This window comes from Haemaphysalis longicornis, unplaced genomic scaffold, assembly GCF_048455015.1.
Source record: "Haemaphysalis longicornis isolate Haplotype H1 unplaced genomic scaffold, Haemaphysalis longicornis Haplotype H1 scaffold_3, whole genome shotgun sequence".
NCBI lineage: Eukaryota > Metazoa > Arthropoda > Arachnida > Ixodida > Ixodidae > Haemaphysalis > Haemaphysalis longicornis.
The window spans coordinates 85,214,903-85,232,463 of record NW_027526335.1 but is presented as its reverse complement, the minus strand read 5'-3'; the positions used below and the strand labels follow the sequence as shown (position 1 = coordinate 85,232,463).

General features: G+C 46.9%; 1 protein-coding gene across 1 annotated transcript in view; it reads right to left on the bottom strand.

Moving 5' to 3' along the window:
- Positions 1-17,561, bottom strand: part of LOC144174762 (uncharacterized) — a 99,471-nt gene that overhangs the window by 10,401 nt on the left and 71,509 nt on the right. The window contains exon 2 of the mRNA XM_077703620.1: positions 13,847-13,989. Coding sequence (XP_077559746.1) covers positions 13,847-13,944 — 98 coding nt within the window. The 5' untranslated portion in view covers positions 13,945-13,989. The remainder of the gene's footprint in view (positions 1-13,846; positions 13,990-17,561) is intronic.

Genomic DNA, 17,561 nt, shown 5'->3' with positions numbered 1-17,561 from the left:
ACGGACCCGGATGTCAACAGGTGCGCGCGTTTAAAGTGAGATTGCTACGAATGCGTGATGTCGTCTGCCTTTTCTCGCGTAGTTTGTTTGTCGTCGTTTCAGTACTTTATAAGCATATTAAGTCCAAAACCCTGAAGAAGAAAGTGTACGACAGTTGTCTCTTACCGCTACTCAGTGCTCACCTACTGGGCAGAAACTTGAAGGCTCAGTAAGAGGGTTCAACTTAAATTGAGGACGACTCAGCGAACAATGGAACGGAAGATGATAGGTGTAACGTTAAGGGACAAGAAGAGAGCGGATTGGGTAAGGAAACAAACACGTTTTAAGGACACATTAGTAGAAATTCAGCAGAAGAAATAGGCGTTGGCAGGGCATGTAATGCGAAGTCAAGATAACCGTTGGTCATGAAGGGTAACAGAGCGGATCCCTAGAGAAGGCAAGCGTGGGAGGGGGCGGCAGAAAGTTAGATGGGCAGATGAGATCAAGAAGTTTGCGGGGATAAATTGGTCGCAGTTAGCTCAGGACCGGGATAAATGTAGATTCATTGGAGAGGCCGTTGCCCTGCACTGGGCGTATATATGCTGATGATGATGAAGTCCAGAAATCACAGAAACAGCTAGTGCCATGTTCGAAATATTCCCAGTAGCGCACTACTTGCGACACGCGCAGTGACAGCCTGCTGCGGTGATGAGGCACAGCGGCCGCTTAACTTGTACCTGAGTATAGCGTGAAGCGGATGCCTTTATCTATTGGTGCGTGTGTTGTCTCTGGTCTATGTCTCGCCGCGTACCTCCCAAGCCCCGATATTAGTCCCAGTGAGGACGAACGAATGGACAACCTTTCCTTTTTTTCCCCCTTAAGCCTGCTTGCAAAGCAATAACGATTCAGCATTGGTGACTTTGCAATAAAAGCGAGTGTGCCTCTCGCGAACAGCAGACATCATTCCATGTACTCGACAGGATTATAGCTTAACCCCAGTATACGTCGACGACGCCTTAACTAGTCTTTTCGGAAAACTAACACAGGAGTGTGGAGCAATAACCGGCAGTCAACTTTTTCATAGGACATAGTATAACCTAAACTTCACTGCTTGCTCTTTTATCTCCCGGTCACAGTACGCCGCAAAGAGCGATCTGGGTTTCATCTATAGTTGTTTTATTTCCTTTGCGGGGCCAGCTTAAACATGCCATCGATGCTACCGAGAGAAAGAGGATAGAACTTCGCTATTATCTACTAACTGGTACTACTCGTATTGGCCCAGAAGATGAATGGGCGCAGATATTGCAGCGGCATTCGGCAGCACGAACCAAACAAATAAAACGACGAGCAGCGGAGACCGACACAGGATTGGTGGTCTTTGCTGTACGTTCATTTCATTTTCTGTGACACTGAGCAGGCTCTGTAACTCTCATCCTACGTCACAACGTTTTGTGCCTTCTTTTTATTTCTGCTTTTGTTCAGCCGTTTTAGGCTGGCTTAGGACTTCATGAGCTAAACCACTAGAAAGAAAAAGGAGAGAAAGTCATTTTGTCCCCCCTCCACTTTAATACGAAGGTTTCCACTAAGTCTTCCTTTGTGAAAACAAGCGGCGTCTCCCTATTCAGAGAATGCTATTTTTGTCGCCCTTTGGACAACCAGGAAAACGAAATGAAGTGACCGTTTTCTTTACTTCCAAGAAAATAGTTACTTGACAAGTTTATTTTTGAAAACACTTCTGAGAGGAACCGCCAGAAACCGACTTGTGTTCTGTTATCTGCACGCCGATGACTTCACTTCCTTGCTTTTACTCGTTCCCTCCATATTTACCTCAGGGAATGCAAACCGTCCAAACTGCCTAAATGCTGCTATCCCATAAGAATCAAACCTACTCCTATACCTAATTTAGCTATCCTCCGTTACAGTTTGAATAAGAGTTAACTCTATCAGTGATGACAGTTCCAGAACAATAGTCGTGCGTAGGCTAGCGCATGAGAGGGGGCCAATTCTTTTCAGAGCACCCCCCCCCCCCCCCCCCCCTCCGAATCGGGTTCCTTCGAAAATTACCTCTGCATTAAGCAAAAATAAAATGCACTTCACAGCCGCTGTAATCCATAGCGGCGACTTCCGGTACAAGCCGGGTCAGTTTCCTGACCTTTGTCGTCCCACACAAACGCCGACTTTTTTTTTTACCGGTTTTGGGGGTTTTACAGGTACGTTCCCGGCGCCACCAAGGCCCCCGAATGCACACTGTGTCTTTCACAGCCCCGGTGGACGCTCAACCCGGCAACCACCGGCGGCAGAAAGAGCGTGGTGGAACGTAATTTTACTAATGGGATGTAAAAAATTCGAATGGCGCAAAGGTTCACAAATGTTTCGAATCGCGAAAATTCAGTGCAGACGAAAATGGAGAACGTTACAGCATGTTTGTGACATGTTAAGTTTACATCCTATACTAAGCAAAGAAACTAATTTCAGACCATTCAGATTGTTGTATACTTCTGGTATATAACCATGCATGAATCAGGGCAAATTTTATTTTTCCGACAGTTCCGCCGTCTGGTCAGCAAAAAATGTAAAGTCCGGGCTGTAAGTGACATAACTGAAGGTATTTCTCAGTTTTTTTTAAAAAGTTCACTAGTTTTCCGTCCTGCCTTAGTCGCCCTATTTTCCCTGTGAGCACACCTATGCCAGTAATTCATTTTTTTTGTTCACTTGACAGAGACAAACGATACAGATCGGTGGTTAGGAGTTTGCTGTCTGATGTGCGTTCGGTCATACGGATGATAGACCCGTCCTCTCAAGAGGCATCAGCCCCTATTTTCCTCTATAAAATAGGACAGCAGGCGCTTTGCAATCTATCCTGTCGTATATGTTCAGCCGTATACGCAAAGAAAAGGGTTGGGGTTGAAGGTGGGCTGTAATTCACGTTTTGAAAATGATGAAAATGGTCATTCTTTTTTTTGGGGGGGGGGGGGGGGGGAATCTTGCTGTTTCCATACATTCTTATGCTTGTACGCGCACATGCAGGCCCGCACGCAATCACATGAACAGTGACCCGCACGCATTTACGTACACAAACACGTGTATGCTCAGACGCACCCACACGCACGAACACACAGTTTCGTCAGATCACTTTTTTCAGTGCTGTGCTTCAAAGGCACGCCAGTTTCGGGCACGGCTCTCAAGAAAGTCCCTCCGTTGTCGCCCCGACGCATTCGGCCGGCACAAAGATGTTGCCAAACCGCTCCGGCACAGAAAAGGAGGGGTTCAGCCAATGGTCGTAAAGAATCCGGGCACAACCCCTGAAACCTCGAGGTAGCGCGAAAATCAAAGTCGCTGGCGCGTGGTAAAAGCGCGAGCCCGGGAACTCGGCACTGCGTCATGGCAACGGCTTGCTCGCCTCGGCTTGGTTCCTCTTTATTTTCCCTTTCTCTCTCTTTCTCTTACGTGTCGTCGAGCAGGTATGAGGTCGAGGCACGTGCTCCTTGCTCCGTGGTGGGCACGCGTGGAAGCCTCGCGCTGGCGTTCGCCTCTTCCGTCGTTCCTATATACGTCGAAGGTAGGTGGCGATCACCGGGGGAGTGTTACCGGGAAGCCTTAAAGAATGGCCTCCGTTGCGCTCATTACTTTCGAAATGGGCGCTGGTGCCTGGTGTTGCTAAGAAATGTCAGTGTTGTTTCAACACTCCGTACCTTTGTAGTCAAGACTCCTCTCCCTTCCTCGCTTTATCCGAGCGCCACCAATAACTTTACAGATAGTATCTATAAGTTTGCAAAAAGAGCTTTATGATAGGAACTGAAAAAAAAAAGAAGACTTCGACACTGCCTTGCCCAAAACGCCCTAGGGCTTTCCTAAGTGACAATTATTCTCCATTCTGCCATGCGCGCCGTGAGTGGGTCTATTTCATGGGAATCAGAAGAGAAAACATGAACTCATTTAATTCGAACTAACTACAGCCTTTGGCAACGCACCTAACTTTACTGCTTCCCGGGAAGACGGTTTCTCCCAAAACGAAATGAAAAGCTTTCAAATTTCGCGCTACACAACGCCAGCTGTGATGTAACAGAGGAAATTACTAAAACTGTCTTCTCAGTTTGTTAACTTCACGTAGCAGCCATGTGGTGCGATCAAACTGAACGGGAAACACCAATGCTAGTGCGAAGCCATGTTTCTTGGTGGTGCTTCTGGTCGGCGGTCGTCATTCACTGGGATGAGACCTTGTGACGTCATAAGACACGTCGAGAAAGTGGCTAGGAGACGCCGTTGCATCATCTGTTTTAGTGCGCAGCCCTTGGGCGCCCGCTACTGTGGTTTCACGGCGTCGCCATGCTTCGTAACCGAGTGAACGAAGGGGACACCGAAGGCAGAAGGAAAACGGAGGAGGAAAGTGTGGCGAAAGTATGAGGGGGAGGGCGGTACGCCGAGGTGGAGCGAACCAGAACCTTTCATGCCTTGAAGTGAACCAGAGAACGATAGGCCGTTTGGCCTTAGGAGCGAGTGGTAGGACAACTGACGAAGCAGTGCAGGGAGATATCGGCTGGACGTCGTTTGAAGTTCTAGAAGCTCGGAGTAAAACATGTCTTGAGAGGAGGTTGAGAGCAATGGATCAACGTAGGTGGGCAGCTGAAGATTTGGGGGACGTATACATTAAAAGCGTGAACACTGTTGTGCCAGAGCGCCCAGCCCAAATTCGCTGCACCGGGCGACGCGCCGGCAGCGGGGCCGATTCGCTCCTCGGCCAAACCACCCGCGGCAGGCGTGCCCGAACTTGCAGGAGCCGCAGAGTCACCTCTCCTTTTCTGTTCTCAACGGCTGGGCCGTACCATGCACCGGACGAGCGGCCCGCGGCAGACATGCAGCTACGTGCCTGGTAGCGGCGGCTTTGGCTGACGCAATCGCTTCGCCTACATTCGTCGGATTCAAACTTCGGCCAGCAAGAGTCCTGATTGGAGCAATTCAAACCGCTCTCGGCTGCAACAGACTCCCGGGGGTATAAAACCAGACCGGAAGCACAGCGAGTTCCGCACTTTTCGGAGGCACTGAGTGGAGACGTGCTGTCGCCTCTGTGCGAGCCACGTAACGCTTCTGTTACCCTTGCACATATACTGTATATAAATGTTGCTTCAAGTTTTCGTCCGCTCGAGAACTTCATCGCTCTGCCCTGAGCTACGTCGATACGTCGATAGCGGACGGAGCAAGGCAACTTCGCTACACCGCTGACTGCGCTCGGATGGCCAGTCACAACAACACGCAGTGGTTAAGGAAAACTGGAAGGCTAACGAAGAAATACGGAAAGAACAGTGGAGAATCAAAGACAGCCAAGGCAACCAAGAAAGAAACAAGGCAGATAGAAACAAATAAATAGAGAAAAAATGGAAGCTAAAACGCCGTTAGAGATGCACAGGGCAGAGAAATGGGCCACCAGAAAGGAAAATTTCTACGATAATTCCAGGGGCAGTGCTTTGCTTTTTGAGGCTAGGGCAGGTTGCTTGCGAACTAAGAGCTTTGTGGTGAAGTCTACACAAAATGATGAGGTAAGCGTTGTGTGCGGAAGGGAAACAGAAACTTCCGCACATAGTGTTGGAATGGGACAGTATCCATCCAAATCTACATGAGGGAAATTTCGGCCCCCACAAGCACTATGATTTAATGGTAGAACAGAGCGAGCATAAAACATATATATATTAGTTTTTTCTTGGTTAGCTGACACGTAATCACCCAGTTCCGTAGGGAATATCACTAAAAATCAATCAATGAGACGCTCCCCGGCGGTGACGCGCTATAAGGTAAACGAGAGAACGAAGAGGCCATCGAACATGAACCCGCAGGGAAGCAGAGGACGAAGTTTCGGCGGAAGTGTGAGGGTGAGGGCAGTATGCCGAAGCCGCGCCACAGCAGCCCAGCCCACCCTGTGCGCTGCACGTGCATCGGTCCTTCGTCATCATCCTCGCTGCGTGGCTCATCCAAACCACGTGACATTTGCGTGGGAGATTCAAACACAATTTACAACAACATGCTCGGCGGCGGAGACGCGCTGCGAGATAGCGGCAGAGTAGCGCGCGCCGCCGTGCGTTCGCTGATCCCGGGATCACTTCCGGAGAAACAGCAGCTGTGCGCCGTCCCCGAGAAGATCGCAATTCGCGCGGCGCAAGAACTTCGCATTATGGAGTACCGCAAGAGTCAGCCATTATTTAAATTAATATTTGAACCGATTGTGTCAAGTTTGGGTTGGAATTGGTATCTTCGTTAATGGGATAAGGCAGTGATTTCAATGAGCCAAACTTGCATTTTCTCTTCATTGCCTCTTTCAGTTCTCATTTTTAACAGCAAAGCTGTTATCGAGGTGGCCCCGACGACATACTCTGCTGATATCCGGTCAAGCTCTCTCTGGAGCCCGTTTTGCCGCCGCACGAAAACATGTTTCTACAATAAAAACATTATTAAAAAATAAGAAAATGTACAAGGGCCTTCATAGTTCGCCATGAGGGGCTCATATTGCCCCTGAAATAAAATGCTGCCAGAAGCTATAGTGGCGCAGGCGACAGCAGGCGATAGAGGGAATTCATTTTCTACAGTGAATGTATTTCATTTGCTGCGCAAAAATCATGCATCCATAATTTTTTAATAAAGGAACACTGCAAATATCACTTATGTATTGATTTTCTACATTATATTTTCGTAATGCCTTGTTCCTGTTCAACAATGTTGACAATTATGAACATTGCAACCGGACGTGGACGTTTAGATTTGGCTGTGGGTATATAAACCTATTGTGCAGCTTCTGTTTCAATTTGGCCGGGTGGCTGAATTGAGTCGCAGGCAGACAGACAAACAGACAGACAGACCAAAATTTCTGCGTTGAAGTAACCCAGGAAAGCCTATCGTCTTTAATATGTCTTCCCAGCAATGCATCTGCGTTCAAAGGTGAAGCCGAATTTAAATATCGAGGTAAACTCGTTTTTTGCAAGCTGGCTTTTCCACAATGCGCGTTGCACAGTGAAGCACGGCCATTTACTGAGGCAGTATGATCACTGAAAACGGCTCCAACTCTTGTGCTATCGAAATTTTCCCGAAACAACAAATTTAATGACAATTAGCCGTTAAGATCCATCATTGTGCCGAGTTTAATTTACTCGTCTTAATTAGTTCACACTAAAAACGCGTCAACGTTACAGAATTGCTGTCTGCTGTCAATACATGGTTATCTACGGAAGTATCCGTAGGAACTATCCGCGAAGAAAAATTGAACTTGAACCGCTAGGACGACTTCGAAATTACCGACCGCAGCTTCGCCAGCCATCCGCTTTCAGAGTGGAAAGGCACTGAATTTTTTGTATTGGATACCGTCTCACGGAAGAACCTTTCTTCAGATAGACTGACAAGCAGTCAATCAATCGTTTTTTTTTTCTTCCAGAAACGGTTGTTCAAACAAACTCCTTCACTCACCTCACGCAACTGCATATAATTCACGCCAGTCTCTACAGTTATAACTGCTAATACTGCTGGACTCCCAGCACTATCTACCACATGTTATATGGGAGTGCAGGGGTGTCAAAAGACTCCCAGAGGTCCTTGCGCCGTTTACGGAGCAGTGGGAGGTCCTGCTGTGCAGCAAGCAAGGTTCTGGAAATCCAGCGCGGCCTAGTTATCCGGGCCAGACAAGCAGCTGAAGGCTTTGGCATCCCGGACTAGGGACGTCAACCACCCTGGATGATCAGCGTTACAGCATCGAAGATCATCATTCGCTGCTTTTTTTGAGTGCAATAAACGTCTATTTCTTTCTCTCTCAAACACGCCTGTGGATGCATTTTGCAAAAAAAAAAAAAAATGCTGCTGTGCACTGTAAGTACTTTGTGGCTAACAGTACTGCAAATAATTAAACATACGCGTCGATGCGATCTTGTCAGAAGCTGGAAAAACGCTGTTAAGTTTTATCCTCCTGAAGCTTCCCAACTTGGCTTTTGTCGTCTTCCTTGAAAACACTTTCAAACAGGTGATAGGTTTGACCCCCTCTCCACCCCCCCCGCTTCTCTCTGTCTCTCTCTCGGTGTGTTTGTGTGTGTGTGTGTGTGTGTGGGTGAGTGTGTCTCCCAAACCACTTCCCGTGATCATTTAACTGTCTAACATCTGTATCAATTTCATTACTTTTTCTTATTGCTACGCAAGCAGCCCATCTGAAACTCAGGGTTTAAGCAGTATGTATGGTACCTTGCTCCAACTTGCTTACTGCACTACCTTGGGCTAAATTTATATTAACCTACACTATTTTTTGAACGGGTGCCTTTAGAAATAGGCCGACAGGAGCTTAAGATGTTTTTCTTCCTATAAACAAAATGTTTGTATGAATTAAGATCTTTACCAAATTTAACATTCTGCTCTAGTAACAACCATACATCGGGATTTAACTCGAAAGAGCTGAAAAAAAAGAAAAGATTTCCCTCGGAGTGCACATGACGTATTTCGCGCGTTAAACGCTGTATCACGGGTTTTTCTCGTTGCGTAACTTAACCCTTTTTATCCCGACATTCACTCGTGCTACATTAAGAGGGGTGTTGGCGTTAAATTAGGGATTTCTGAATTACACCGGCCGGCATATCACCGTACAGTTGGTTCTGTATTTTTCCGCCGCTTCTTATACATTAACAAAAAGAAAGCAAGGGAAAGTTAGTTCTATTCTTGGTTCCCTTCCAGCGAGCTCAATCTTGCGGCCATCAATTTTATTCAGCCAGACGTCTTCCTTGACCACAGGGGAAAACACACGGCACGATCTTTCCCTTATTTCGTTTTCAACCGCCGCGGCTCAGAGAGCGCGTTCCCCCGCACACACGGCCGCGGCGATATCAACAAAGCCGGGTACAGTAAACAATCGGGCATAGCTAACGGACGTCTGAACGGGTAATTTAAGATTTCACTCTATCCGGAATCCGCTTACAGGGAATTCCAATTTTACAGGTGTTCGCTCACGCTTCGCCCAGATTCGCTCGGAGAGGCTTCATTCGTCTTAACAAATGCGGCAATGTGTAGAAAAGAAAAAAAGAAGCGGGCGATGTTCACACCCGAAATGGCAATATACCGCGGCGAGTCCATTTCAGGCCCGATGTGCAACGAAGCTCCTCTAAGTCAAAAACGCTTCATGGCCAACCGCTATTCTTTGTCGTGGAGCGAGCAAAATGTCCGAGTTTAGAATTCATCGCACGCTCTAAACTGTTCAGTGTAGATCCAGCTGTAAACCTACAGGAAGAAATGAGACATTGCTGAACTAGAGTAGCAAGCAGTATACAGTTTCGAACGCAACAGACTGTCCATCGCTCTGTCAAGATGCTGAAGGCCCTGGCAAACATGTTGTAGCTCGTTTTTCCCTAATTCGCCATACATACAGCTCGGTGACGTCTTCCGACTTCTAAACAAACGCCTACCCAGCATTATTGGGTAAATATTTAATTGCTCCCAAAGCAAGAGCCACCCAAGAGTTTTGGGCAGATTCAAGGTTTGGTCAATCCATTCGTTTCTCAGCAATAGCTCCCTGTCTTTACGTAATAACGCGCTTAAAATATCTAAGCCGAAGGGCAGCTCGCGAGCGCAATCGCCGAAATATTGAATTTTGTGATCGGAGAGAGCAAGGATCATTCCGTGCGCTCGTCAGGAATTTTACAGCGAACGCTACTAGTGCTAGGCCCTCCTTTGGAGTCTTCGTGCAAGCGTGACACGGTGTCATGATTACACGAATTCGCTCCAAAGACTAGGAGTGCTTTGTACTGAATGCGCTTGATGACTACGTTCTGAAAGCATTTCATATTTTACAAAAAAACTGGCGAAGCTTGCACTGAGTTGCGCAAGGCTAGAATTACAGCGAAGCTGGAGGATTTCTTTCTATGTTAGAACTGAAGGACACACCACCATGCATTGTAATTAGGTTTGAAATTGTTTATTTACATGTTCCGTCGTCGCTTTTCTATGTGGTAGTAGTAGTCATCGCCATATTCATCTATATTGTTGTTTTCCTCATGCGTGACTGGCGGGCCCGGACGTTTTGTCCGCAGGCTTTGACATTTCTCCCAAAGCGGGACGCGTCAGCACGCGCTAGAACCGGCGGCAACCGGCCACGCGAACTGAGCGTTGGTAGCGCGAGCTGTCTTGTACTCCCCTCTCAAGGCGCGAACGCGCGTGAACTGTTTTTTTTTTTGTTAGCGCCACGCGCAAGCCTGGAAGACGCCGGGCGCTCCTCATAAAAAGCGTTCTCACGAGCGTGGTAAACGGGGAGAGTAACTATGACACGGTCTTTTTTTTTTTTTTTTATGACGCCGCACACCACCCTCATTACGGCCAGCAACAACAAGTTCGCTGCTAAAAACACTGCAATAAGTGTCGCGTGGTTCATTTTATTTGGGCCAACTGGAAATCTTTAACGGGCACTGAAATCTCGAGAACCGCGGGCGTTTTCGTTTTTGGCCTCAGTAGAAAAACAACCGTCGCGGCCGGAATCTAAAGCGCGTCCTGGGGCTCATCACCCCGAGCCTTAGCCTCTGAGCCACCGCGACGTGTGGTTCTATATTGCTCGCACCACTCCAGGAGCCTAACAATCCTGCGGCGAGCACAATACGCGAGCGAGTGGCACTGGCCTTTCTCGATTCCGCTGCGAGAGTCGCTTTTTCTTGCTGTTCATCTTTGCGCCGACAGACGGCTCACAACGTGGAAGCAATATTGTCGCATTGCTGGAACCTTACATTAAAAAAAAAATCACTGAGTATATTTCCAATCGCGGCGGCCTTGGAGTAAGATTGTGAGTGCAGAGATAAATAGTGAACTGCAGACATGTCCCCAGCCATAATTCTATTTTTCTGTAATGCGATTGTGCAGGGATCGCGAATTTTCTCCCATGATTGAATCGTCAAGTGACGCGTCTTTTATTATTTTGCATGAGATACTGTTAGAAATACCCGACCTATTTTCTAACTCAAACCAGTACTCAACTCATATTTCACTCACCCTAAGTGTGCATGCATAGGCGTGCGCACAGGGGGGGCAGGGGGGGCGGCCGCCCCCCCTAATCATCTGAAGGGGGGCGCCAAATTTGCCCCATACCTTGCCGATGTAACACATGAAAGTACAAATTTCTGTTCAGAAATATTCTGTATGTGTTGCAGTTCCATCGCATTGAAATAAAAATTTTATAACCATCCCTCTGCACTGCGTTCGGACCGCTAGGCCTTCAGTGGGAAGAGGTCGGGAGTTAGTGTAAGGCGGTCGCGGAATAAATGGTCCCGGAACAAATGGTCCCGGAACTAATGGCCCCGGAAATTATGGTCCCGGAACTAATGGTCCCGGAACAAATGGTCCCAACTTCAAACTAGGAAGAAATGGTCCCACCACTATACTGCTCCTATGCATGAGCGCCTGTATGAGGGAAGGAAGGGGGTCAATGTGTTTATGTTTATATGTTTGTATTTGTGCACAATATATTTTGCATCTGTTGATATATAATATATTTGCTAAGGCTGAATTTACTTGAGTGAAATGCGGTATACAGTTTTTTTTTTTGTCGCACATGTACGTCCTCGCGTGCTTCCTTTGCACGCCTTTTTTTTGTTATTCCGAATACCAGGCAAACCAGTGGCAGACCAGTGGCAGACACTTCAATCAAAATCAGCGTATACTAGGCAGCCCTCGGCCGGTGTTTGAAGCGAATACAATAACGGGCTGCCATAATTTTCTCATGTGGTGGCTCTAAGTGTATTCGCTTCGGTAACATATTTCTTTGCTTGAGATGGCCCTCATTGCCCTCTTTAGAAGAAATTGGCCATGGTGCTGACTGTCACGACAGCCTGGCTTGACCAGTGGCTCAGCCGATGCTCGCGATCAGACGTCCGCATGTCTGGAGACTGTGCCTGTCACCAATCTCGCTTACTAGTGGCGTCCGCTACAGGTGCGGCTTCCTGGAACACGGCCGGACTAACAAACTATCTTCTTAAACGGGAAGGGAGCGTTAAGTCTGGCCGTGCCTGGAAATAGTTGCGGTGACTGAGAAAACGTATGAGGGGGAGGGAGGGATCAGAGAACTCACTAAGCACACACCCGTGAAGTGCTTGCTCACAAGAAACTTATATTGATGGCGCTTCTTTCTGACGCATGCCTCTACGTATTCTGTAAATCACGGATGGAGCCGCATGTTTCCCACGTGGTTTATTCTTCCCATGTGTTTGCACGTAGCGCATTCATTGGTTATATAGTGACAAGGCAGATAATTGAAATAACGATGTTTTGATAAACCAAAAAGTCGAAAACAGAAAAAATGAAAACATTACAAAAATCGAATAACTGAAGAGAGAGAAAGAAGTAATCAATAACAATATTCGTCTTCAACGTACAAAAATGCGAAGAGAAAAATAAAAAAGGCCGGAGAAAAACGGCGGAAATACGAATAAAAAAATTCCCCAAACGGGCCAATCGTGTAATGCCCTGCACTAGCACAAAAATGCATGGTTGGCAGAAATACCGCGTTTAATCGATATAATAGCGTAAATTGAGATAACCGGTTTAACGGAATCTGAAAAACAAAGAAAACAAAAAATGAAGAAGTAAGGAAATTATAAACTGCACTCCAGCAAAATACAACAAATTTGAACAGAGAACCCACGTGGAGTTTTATAGAATCATTTTGCCCGAAGAGGTGCCTGGGACCATTTGTTCCGGAACCATAAGTTCCGGGACCATTTGTTCCTACTTTCGAGTTGGGAGCATTTGTTCCGGGACCATAAGTTCCGGGGCCATTTGTTCCGGGACCATTTGTTCCTATACCCGGTGTAAGGGTGGGGGGGCGCAGCGGTAAGACTTTGCCCCCCCTAATCTAGAACTCTGCGCACGCCTATGTGTGCATGCATGAGTGAGTGAAACATCTGGCTTCAAGGAACACTGAAATGATTTGTAAACATTGCGTGATTACTAGAGTAAGTTGTAGTCTGGAGCCTCTAAGACATGTTTCGGCCAATCTTGCTGCGTTTACGCGACTTTGTTCAGTATAAAAATCAATTCTAAAATACTTTCATTTTCTCGGCATCCTCCTTGCCGATTTCCCATGACGTTTTGTATGACGTCAAAACGAGATGGCTTGGCTTGACTGCGCTTATGCACGGCTCACCGACCCTCCGACATGAATTAGTCGGCCCAGCCTTTAGTCGTTCGGCCGCCGGCGGGCAGTCGCAATTCGTTCGCTCAGTTGAAACTAAGCCACGACACGTTTGTGCCTGGAAGATTGTGCGTTGAAGATCGCGCTTGCTGTTGCAAAAAGTTTACTCACTCACTCACTCACTCACTCACTCACTCACTCACTCACTCACTCACTCACTCACTCACTCACTCACTCACTCACTCACTCACTCACTCACTCACTCACTCACTCACTCACTCACTCACTCACTCACTCACTCACTCACTCACTCACTCACTCACTCACTCACTCACTCACTCACTCACTCACTCACTCACTCACTCAACTGACATCACAGCTATCGCCTTCTATCCCCCAACCCATCCCCCAACCACTCGTTCGTCGCCCATTTCGAAGAAGCCATCGAACAAATCATCTGTTAGTGAACTGTCTAACCCCTGATGTAACACCCCTCGACTGGAGCCCTTGAGATATTATAAATAAATAAATAAATAAATAAATAAATAAATAAATAAATAAATAAATAAATAAATAAATAAATAAATAAAAGATTTGTGAATCGAGTATGTAGTTTATCGCACAGCCACGAGTGACTGTCAGGTAAGAATGGCGACCGGGTTGTCTCGCCGGGACGCGTTGGACCTTTGATAGTGTTAAGTGGTTCCGAGCACCGTGTTTAGCCGAAGAGACCAAGCCGCTCACCTGCAGTCCACCTCGGCATCAGTGAGGAGGGCACCAATGAGCATCGTCAGGCATACGCAGCTCCAGAGCGCCTGGCCGGAGAACAGGCTTCGACTCATAGCTCAGGGTTGTTCGCACGCGGCCCTCGACCGATGCTGCCGCCTCTGAAAGTGAAAAAAGAAATGCGAACGGACATTCAGATCACGTGAAACCAAATGCACGCATGCCTGCGCACGGGTACGGGTACGTAACTTGTTACGTCTGTGTTAGTGTGTTCACATATGTACGCGTCACCCATGACTTTGGGTGGCGTATCTTTGGGTGGCGATCGAGGGCGGGAGACACGCACATCAGGAGAACAAACAGGAACAAAACTTGTCTTGTGAAGCACCTTATGCGCTTGAGCGATGAATCAGTTGGAACAACGCTCCTAGCTTTCTTTTCAACTCTTTCAGAGCAATAAAGTCTCCAGCAACCAAACATTTAGGCATTTAACAGTTGCCTGAAGTGTTTCAACACCTGGTTTTGTGTTCGCAAGTGATGTACTTCACCTCGGAGCCAACAAACCTGTAGCCAATACTTGACCGCCCGACAATTTAATAACTGAAACATTGTCTCACAGCCTGTTGTTTTGGCCTTATACATTCAGCGTCTAAACTTGACCAACCTGAAAAAACAAGAGAGAATTTACAACAACAACAAAAAAAGCGAATTCGTCCCTAGTAACCTGGGTGGATATCAGGCCTTTTTCTTGTGAGGCGAGAAAGCTAACTCGTTTCATCCACCCCGATCATATATTTTTCTCTTTGCAGTAGTAGCATTAATCAAGTACGCATTACTTATTTACGCATTTATTGTCTCCTTTGAGATAGTGTACAAAACCTTCAACCATTCAGCAGCATGCACAACAGAAAGAGAGAGAGAGAGAGAGAGAGAGAGAGAGAGAGAGAGAGAGAGAGAGAGAGAGAGAGAGAGAGAGAGAGAGAGAGAGAGAGAGAGAGAGAGAGAGAGAGAGAGAGAGAGAGAGAGAGAGAGAGAGAGAGAGAAGCTGCGCTGATTCTTTATAAACCTCAGTACGCTCTTCAATAAGTTTGCCGGGAAATAAAAGTAGTTCTTGCTGTTTATCGCTTCTCCCAGCGCGAACGCAAACAGCGCAGAACACAGGTAAAAAGTAAAAAAAAAGAGAGACCATATTTCTTTTCTCTACCCTTGGCAATGCGGGCAAGGATAGGCTGTTTGTACAACGGGCCCCGAATCAAATTACGTCTCAATATCTGCGGATCCCTTTTTTGGTAACTGCCGCCTCCATCGCAAAAAGGAAATTTGCGCCCCAACTTACTGTAGTAGCTCTGGAAATTTTCCGCGTATTTCTGGCATGAATTTTGAGCCATTTCGCCGTAAACACGTGGTCTGTTTATTTCAACCTCCGCACAGGTCCACAAAGGGTTTTTACTCAGCGCGCCACAATACGGACTACAAGGGAGTAAATGGGATATATGGGGAAAATTTGTGATGTATATATATATATATATATATATATATATATATATATATATATATATATATATATACGCTTCAGCAGAACCCTGTATTTGTGCCCAATGCGGAACAAGCTATACACAAGGAGGCGCAATGTGTTTTTATAGCCGCCTTGCGCATATATTCTTATCTGGATGCGTTTGCTTGTCTGGACGAATTGTTTAGTTCGTTTGCCGCGTCGGCCTCACTGGCTCTTCCACTCGTTTGCTCCCCGCCGTTTGAAGACCGATACGGGCCGCTCGAAATCAATTACGGACGCATTCATATTTGTTGCCAGGGCGTGCTGCAAACAGAATTACCGGGAGGAGCAATTCGGTCCCATTTCGGGGAAAAGAGGGTGGTGGCGTACTTTTTGAGCAGCGCGGGCCGATATCGTGAACAGGCGCCATGAACCCGCAGATTTGGCTCAGTTGTACTGCGGGGAGCTGTGTCGCTCGGATGCTTATGGCTGTGTTCGTACAAGGAAAGTAATATTTTTACTCCATTTCTTCTCTACTACGAGGGTGCGAGTAGTGTATAAATCAATAGGAAAAGTTGTTATTCCCTTTATAATTTTCCCGAGCGAGGTTTCTCACCCTTAGTTTCCCGTGGGAATAGCCTTCGGACTGTCATCATCAAACTACTTCGTATACCCGACAGGCGTTTACGAAGTGGGGAACAGTGGGGAATCCAAAACAGCCAAGGTAACCAAAAAAGAGGCAAGGCAGATTGAAACGAATAAATGGAGGGAAAAAATGGAAGCTAAAACGCCGTTAGAGATGTACAGGGCTGAGAAGATGAACATCAGAAAGGAAAATTTCTACGATAATTCCCAGGGCAGTGCTTTGCTTTTTGAGGCTAGAGCAGGTTGCCTGCGAACTAAGAGTTTTGTGGGGAAGTATTCCCAAAATGATGGGGTATGTGTGGTCTGCGGAAAAGAGACAGAAACTATGCGGCACATAGTGTTAGAATGTGAGGGTATCCATCCAAATCTACATGAAGGGAATATTGGGCTTTCATAAGCCCTAGGATTTAAGGGTATCAGAGAGGAAGTTAACTTCAAGGCTGTCGAGGGGACGAAAAGAAGATTAGAATGCTGGTGGACGAAAAGCAGAGACGGGAATATTGCCTAGGACAGTTACCACCTGTAACAGGGAAAAGAAAGTATTTCGGGCCTAATAAGCTTTAGTGCCTGCCCTAAGCAGCGCTAGTATTAAACCAAGAGTGTAAAACATTGTTATATTAGTCCTTTTTGGTAAGATGACATGTCATCACCCCGCTTCAAAGGGAAAACCAATAGGAATCATCATCATCATCATCATCATCATCATCATCATCATCATCAGCAGCAGCAAAGTCTCGGCGGCTTGTGAGGACTTCTCATGGAATGACTGATATTCTTTGTTTTTTCCACCTGTGCCTTTTTAATACCTACATGACCTGTGCCAGCGGTTGTCCGTCTGTAGTTCCGAACACTCCAAGAGCATCAAGTTTTATTTGTGTAAAAAGAATTTAATACGTCATCTCTCGAAGTGTTTGTGATATGAACGACAAGAAAAACGTGAAGTTAGAACAGAACCTCAGCAACAATCACATTTCTTCACTCGGTTGCATGAAAACCCTGTTTTCTTGCCTTATTTTCGTGCCCTATATAGACCAGTGCCGCAAATCTGGACACTGGTCTATTTTATCTATGAAGTAATATAGAAACTTTAGGGTTAGGTCAAACAGGCTAAGTTGTTCGAACTATAGAGCGCTCCAACTTTAACACACCTAGTTTAGTTAGCGACCGAGTGCAGTGGTTACGCCATACACCAATTCAGGACCCTTAACGCAAACGTGAACAGATACCAGACTTCATTTTATCCCCGCCAATACGGCGGACAGAGTTTGCGGCTAAGCATTAAAGTGGGCTAGCTAGCCTGTCGGACCAACGCCTGCGGCGTGCCAACGCCACACGCTTGGCGCTTCTCTAACGCCCCACGACTCCGCGACGATTTCCCATGAGTCGGGGCGGGTGCACAACCTCTGTCGGATACAGCTTTGTTGCGCAGCACCGCTCCCGTATAGTTAGCTGTACAAGAACAAGGGGAAGAGAAGGAGGGAATTCAGTGCTTACGTCTCACGCATGAAGAAAAGTCGGGAATGCTTATACGAAGGAGCGGAGACCTGGCACCGTGCTTTAATTACACAGGCCAGTGGTCAGCTCTGGGCTCCC